This window comes from Oncorhynchus mykiss, chromosome 14, assembly GCF_057628025.1.
Source record: "Oncorhynchus mykiss isolate SJ-2025 chromosome 14, ASM5762802v1, whole genome shotgun sequence".
NCBI lineage: Eukaryota > Metazoa > Chordata > Actinopteri > Salmoniformes > Salmonidae > Oncorhynchus > Oncorhynchus mykiss.
The window spans coordinates 40,058,574-40,065,656 of record NC_143035.1 but is presented as its reverse complement, the minus strand read 5'-3'; the positions used below and the strand labels follow the sequence as shown (position 1 = coordinate 40,065,656).

At 43.5% G+C, this 7,083-nt stretch overlaps 1 protein-coding gene and 1 long non-coding RNA gene across 3 annotated transcripts in view; one reads left to right on the top strand and one right to left on the bottom strand.

Moving 5' to 3' along the window:
- Nucleotides 1–7,083, bottom strand: part of LOC149978368 (uncharacterized) — a 639,609-nt gene that overhangs the window by 620,581 nt on the left and 11,945 nt on the right. The gene's annotated exons all lie outside the window — the stretch shown is intronic.
- Nucleotides 840–7,083, top strand: part of LOC110513519 (netrin receptor UNC5A) — a 118,294-nt gene continuing 112,050 nt past the window's right edge. For both annotated transcript variants that reach the window (XR_016486390.1, XM_036943545.2), the window contains exon 1: nucleotides 840–2,134. Coding sequence is in view for 1 of the 2 variants with exons in the window: in XM_036943545.2 (XP_036799440.2) it covers nucleotides 1,933–2,134 (202 nt within the window). In the remaining variant the exon portion in view is untranslated. The remainder of the gene's footprint in view (nucleotides 2,135–7,083) is intronic.

The window sequence follows — 7,083 nt, the reverse complement described above, 5'->3', positions numbered from 1 at the left end:
CATATAAATTGTGTGTGTGTTGACTTGTTGCTCCTCTCCTCTTTTTAAACTCTGCCTGCTATACCTCCTCTGAGTCAACATAGAAGCCTTTCTAGACTCTACCTGCTAAACCTCCTCTGAGTCACTATGGAAGCCTTTCTATACTCTACCTGCTAAATCTCCTCTGAGTTACCATAGAAGCCTTTCTATACTCTACCTGCTAAACCTCCTCTGAGTTACCATAGAAGCCTTTCTATACTCTACCTGCTAAATCTCCCCTGAGTCACTATGGAAACCTTTCTAGACTCTACCTGCTAAATCTCCTCTGAGTTACCATAGAAGCCTTTCTATACTCTACCTGCTAAATCTCCTCTGAGTCACCATAGAAGCCTTTCTATACTCTACCTGCTAAATCTCCTCTGAGTCACCATAGAAGCTTTTCTATACTCTACCTGCTAAATCTCCTCTGAGTCACCATAGAAGCCTTTCTAGACTCTACCTGCTAAACCTCCTCTGAGTCACTATGGAAGCCTTTCTAGACTCTACCTGCTAAATCTCCTCTGAGTCACCATAGAAGCCTTTCTATACTCTACCTGCTAAATCTCCTCTGAGTTACCATAGAAGCCTTTCTAGACTCTACCTGCTAAATCTCCTCTGAGTCACCATAGAAGCCTTTCTGTACTCTACCTGCTAAATCTCCCCTGAGTCACTATGGAAGCCTTTCTATACTCTACCTGCTAAATCTCCTCTGAGTCACCATAGAAGCCTTTCTATACTCTACCTGCTAAATCTTCTCTGAGTTACCATAGAAGCCTTTCTAGACTCTACCTGCTAAATCTCCTCTGAGTCACTATGGAAGCCTTTCTATACTCTACCTGCTAAATCTCCTCTGAGTCACCATAGAAGCCTTTCTATACTCTACCTGCTAAATCTCCTCTGAGTCACCATAGAAGCCTTTCTATACTCTACCTGCTAAATCTCCTCTGAGTTACCATAGAAGCCTTTCTAGACTCTACCTGCTAAATCTCCTCTGAGTCACCATAGAAGCCTTTCTATACTCTACCTGCTAAACCTCCTCTGAGTCACTATGGAAGCCTTTCTAGACTCTACCTGCTAAACCTCCTCTGAGTTACCATAGAAGCCTTTCTATACTCTACCTGCTAAACCTCCTCTGAGTCACTATGGAAGCCTTTCTATACTCTACCTGCTAAATCTCCTCTGAGTCACCATAGAAGCCTTTCTATACTCTACCTGCTAAACCTCCTCTGAGTCACTATGGAAGCCTTTCTATACTCTGCCTGCTAAACCTCCTCTGAGTCGCCATGGAAACCTCCTCTGAGTCGCCATGGAAACCTCCTCTGAGTCGCCATGGAAGCCTCCTCTGAGTTACCATAGAAGCCTTTCTATACTCTACCTGCTAAACCTCCTCTGAGTCACCATGGAAGCCTCCTCTGAGTCACCATAGAAGCCTTTCTATACTCTACCTGCTAAACCTCCTCTGAATCTGAGTTGTGTCTTAATTATAACAGCATTCTGTGTTTGTGTGCTTCTGTCTCTGGGACTTTATGTTTCCCTCTCTCTTTTTTCTCTTCCTCTGTGTGTGTGTGTGTGTGTGTGTGTGTGTGTGTGTGTGTGTGTGTGTGTGTGTGTGTGTGTGTGTGTGTGTGTGTGTGCGTGTGCGTGGGTGTGTGTGTGTGTGTGAGTGTTAAAGATGAGGTAGTTTCCTGTTGTGCTGTGGCGGTGTGTGTGTTAGAGACGAGGTAGTTTCCTGTTGTGCTGTGACGGTGTGTGTGTCACCTGCTGCTGTTGTTCACTCCTGGTCTCTGATCTGTTTTAGAGAACTCTCATCTGCTTACCATCCAGCCTGACCTAACCACCACGACCACCAGCTACCAAGGAACCCTGCACTCACGTCACGACGGCACCACACACACCGGCACCGCTAAGTTCTCAATGACCAACGGTCCGCTCCTGGACCCCCTACCCAACGGGTCGCACCACACCTTACACAACGGGAAGATGACCTCTGACCCTGCGGAGTTTATGACCCGCCTGTCCAATCAGACGTACTTCAAGACGTTGCCGCGGGACGTGGCTAACACCTCGTATGGGACATTCAACTTCCTGGGGGGTAGACTCACCATCCCCAACACAGGTAAGAGCTGATTGGTTGATGGGTTTATTGATTGAAAACGTAAGGTACCAGTCAAAGGTTTGGTCACACCTTCTCATTCCAGGGTTTATCTTTATTTTTTACTATTTTCTACATTGTAGAAAAGTAGTGAAGACGTCAAAACTATGAAATAACACATATGGAATCATGTAGTAACAGAAAGTGTTAAACAAATCAAAATATATTTTAGATTTTAGATTCTTCAAAGTTGCCACCTTTTGCCTTGATGACAGCTTTGCACACTCTTGGCGTTCTCTCAATCAGCTTCATGAGGAATGCTTTTCCAACAGTCTTGAAGGAGTTCCCACGTATGCTGAGCACTTGTTTTCTGATTTTCCTTCACTGCGGTCCAACTCATCCCAAACCATCTCAATTGGGTTGAGGTAGGGTGATTGTGGAGGCCAGGTCATCTGATGCAGGTGACCTGGCCTCCAACACAGCCTGGAGGTGTGTTGGGTCATTATCCTGTTGAAAAACAAATTATATTCCCAATAAGCGCAAACCAGATGGGATGGCGAATCGATGCAGAATGCTGTGGTAGCATGTGTCACCAGCAAAACATCCCCACACCACCTCCTCCATGCTTCACGGTGGGAACCCAACATGTGGAGAACATCCGTTCACCTACTCTGCGTCTCGCAAAGACACGGCGGTTGGAGCCAAAAATCTCAAATTTGGACTCATCAGACCAAAGGACAGATTTCCACTGGTCTAAAGTCCATTGCTCATGTTTCTTGGCCCAATCAAGTCTCTTCTTCTTATTGGAGTCCTTTAGTTGTGGTTTCTTTGCAGCCATTCGACCATGAAGGCCTGATTCACGCAGTCTCCTCTGAACAGTTGATGTTGAGATGTGTCTGTTACTTGAGATATGTCTATTGGTAATTCTAATGAACTTATCCTCTGCAGCAGAGGTAACTCTGGGTCTTCCTTTCCTGTGGCGGTCCTCATAAGAGCCAGTTTCATCATAGCATTTAATGATTTTTGCAGCTGCACTTGAAGAAACTTTCGAAGTTCTTGTAATTTTCCGGATTGATTGACCTTCATGTCTTAAAGTAATGATGGACTGTCATTTCTCTTTGCTTATTTGAGCTGTTCTTACCATGATATGGACTTGGTATTTTACCAAATAGGGCTATCTTCTGTATACCAACCCTACCTTGTCACAACACAACTGATTGGCTCAAACGCATTTAGGAAAGAAATTCCACAAATTAACTTTTAACAAGGCACACCTGTTAATTGAAATGCATTCCAGGTGACTACCTCATGGAGCTGGTTGAGAGAATGCCAAGAGTGTGCAAAGTTGTCATCAAGGCAAAGGGTGGCTACTTTGAAGAATCTCAAATATAAAATATATTTTGATTTGTTTAACACTACTACATGATTCCATATGTGATATTTCATAGTGTTGATGTCTTCACTATTATTATTATTCTACAATGTAGAAAATAGTCAAAATTAAAGAAAAACCCTTGAATGAGAAGGTGTGTCCAAACTTTTGACTGGTACGGTATATATTTGAAGAAAAAATGACATCGTTATGGCAATGGGTCTGTGTGAGTCTGTGTGGACTTCTTTTCTAGTTTAGCAACACATACACGGTCTTCAGCCAATCCATATGTGTGTGCCTTAGCCATGTAGTCAGTCCAGCCCAGTAAATTGATAGGGTCATCTCTGTCCACTACAGCCCAACCCACTCCAGGGCCACTGAGTTAATTCAGAGTAATTAGTCTCTCTTACAGGCCAGAGACTTCTTCATGTTGCCACGGACTGATAGAATATCTGCCTGTCTACCTGTCTGCCTGTCTGCCTGTCTGCCCGTCTGCCCGTCTGCCCGTCTGCCCGTCTGCCTGTCTGCCTGTCTGTCTACCTGTCTGCCTGTCTGTCTTCCTGTCTGTCTGCCTGCCTGCCTGCCTGCCTGCCTGTCTGTCTGTCTGTCTGTCTGTCTGTCTGTCTGTCTGCCTGCCTGCCTGTCTGCCTGTCTGCCTGTCTGCCGGTCTGCCCGCCTACCCGTCTGCCTGCCTGTCTACCTGTCTGCCTGCCTGTCTACCTGTCTGCCTGTATACCTGTCTGCCTGTCTGTCTGTCTGCCTGTCTGCCCGTCTGCCTGTCTGCCTGTCTGCATGAAGGTTTGCAGAAAGGCCAGGGAAAAGAGAGGGACACCAGCAGCATAGGGTCATGTTGAAGGCTGTGACTGAATCCCAAATGCATCCTATTCCCTATGGGCCCTGGTTAATGCACCCTATTTCCCCATGGGCCCTGGATAAAAGTAGTGCACTACGTAATGAATAGGGTGCCGTTTGGAACTCAGTCTGTATGAGTGTCTACATTAGTGTCTCAGACCGTATGGAGAGGGAGAAAGCACTGCAGGTTATCTTCAGACCATGGCGGTGGTTACCTAGAAACATGGGTCGCATCACAAACGGAAACCTATTCCCTGTATAGTGCACTACCTTTGACCAGAGCCCTATGGCCAAAAGTAGTGCACTATTTAGGGGATAGTGTGCAATTTGGGATGCAGGCATAGAGAGTGAGAAAGCAGATTAGCTTCGGGCCACGTTGATGATTACCCAGAAACCATGCGTCATCACCACTGACTGGGACTTCTTATTCAAACTGCCAAGATGAAAAAAACTTCCACAGCAACATTTAAAATGTCAGCTACAAATATACACATAGTATTATTATAGGAGACGTCACTCCTCAGTCACATTCATATGGATTCATTTGGAAAGCACTGTTCTATGTTTTTTTTAAACAACTGAAGTTTAAAAAAACATTTTTTTAGATGAGCTATATCTGAACACGGCCAGTAACTACAGGTCAAACGGATAGAGATCTGTAGCAGGACGGAACATAGAGAGAGAGAGACGTAAGACTTCCAGGAAAATGACTTTAGACCAAATGACCTCAATTAGAACCTTCGTTGTTAATGACATCACTGCTGCTAGTCATAGATGACTGACGCAGGTAAAGTCTTGATGGTCTGGTAATATAGAGCATCAGAAAGTCTGGAATCCTCTCTGTCTTCTCTTCTCTTCTCTCCTCCTCTCCACTATTCAGTAGTTAGTTATATAAGTGACAACAGTGTTTCTGTTGGTCAGATCATTCAGTAGTTAGTTATATAGGTGACAACAGTGTTTCTGTTAGCCAGATCATTCAGTAGTTAGTTATATAAGTGACAACAGTGTTTCTGTTAGCCAGATCATTCAGTAGTTAGTTATATAAGTGACAACAGTGTTTCTGTTGGTCAGATCATTCAGTAGTTAGTTATATAAGTGACAACAGTGTTTCTGTTAGCCAGATCATTCAGTAGTTAGTTATATAAGTGACAACAGTGTTTCTGTTGGTTAGATCATTCAGTTCTTAGTTATATAGGTGACAACAGTGTTTCTGTTGGTCAGATCATTCAGTAGTTATATAGGTGACAACAGTGTTTCTGTTGGTCAGATCATTCAGTAGTATCTGGAGAGAGATAATGATCTTTCCCTCTCCCTTTCTTTTCTCATACTCTCTGTCTCTCTCTCCTTTCTCACTCTCTCTCCCTTTTCTCTCTCTCTCCTTCCTCTCTCTGTCTCTCTTTCCCTTTTATCTCACTTACTCTCTCTCCTTTCCCCCCTCTCTCCCTCTCATTTTTCTCTCTGTCTCTATCCTTCCTTTCTCTCTTTTCTCTCTCTTTCTCCTTTCACTCGCTCTCCTTTATCTCTCCTTTATCTCTCTCTCTCTGTCTCTCTCTTTTCTCTTTCTCTCTCTGTGTATATGCTGTCACATATTGTATGCATGGATTAACTCAAACCCTTGACACTAATCTTCTCACTTGGCGCTAGACAAGCAAACACGCACACACAGACTCACACACACACATGAGCACACACACACACACACAGAGAAGGAGAGATATCCTCATTCTGGTCATGCAAACATTTAGATATTGTATATGTGAGATATGAATATATAATAGCAAACACACGTTTGCTTCCATGAAAGTGCATGAGACATGCATGTCGCATTTAACCAGATGTCTTCCTGTAGTAGTCTAGCTGTAGAATAGGAGACACATGTTGTTTATCTTCCTGTAGAACAGGAGACACATGTTGTTTATCTTCCTGTAGCACAGGAGACACATGTTGTTTATCTTCCTGTAGAACAGGAGACACATGTTGTTTATCTTCCTGTAGAACAGGAGACACATGTTGTTTATCTTCCTGTAGCACAGGAGACACATGTTGTTTATCTTCCTGTAGAACAGGAGACACATGTTGTTTATCTTCCTGTAGAACAGGAGACACATGTTGTTTATCTTCCTGTAGAACAGGAGACACATGTTGTTTATCTTCCTGTAGAACAGGAGACACATGTTGTTTATCTTCCTGTAGAACAGGAGACACATGTTGTTTATCTTCCTGTAGAACAGGAGACACATGTTGTTTATCTTCCTGTAGAACAGGAGACACATGTTGTTTATCTTCCTGTAGAACAGGAGACACATGTTGTTTATCTTCCTGTAGAACAGGAGACACATGTTGTTTATCTTCCTGTAGAATAGGAGACACATGTTGTTTATCTTCCTGTAGAACAGGAGACACATGTTGTTTATCTTCCTGTAGAACAGGAGACACATGTTGTTTATCTTCCTGTAGAACAGGAGACACATGTTGTTTATCTTCCTGTAGAACAGGAGACACATGTTGTTTATCTTCCTGTAGAACAGGAGACACATGTTGTTTATCTTCCTGTAGAACAGGAGACACATGTTGTTTATCTTCCTGTAGAACAGGAGACACATGTTGTTTATCTTCCTGTAGAACAGGAGACACATGTTGTTTATCTTCCTGTAGAACAGGAGACACATGTTGTTTATCTTCCTGTAGAACAGGAGACGCATGTTGTTTATCTTCCTGTAGAACAGGCGACGCATGTTGTTTATCTTCC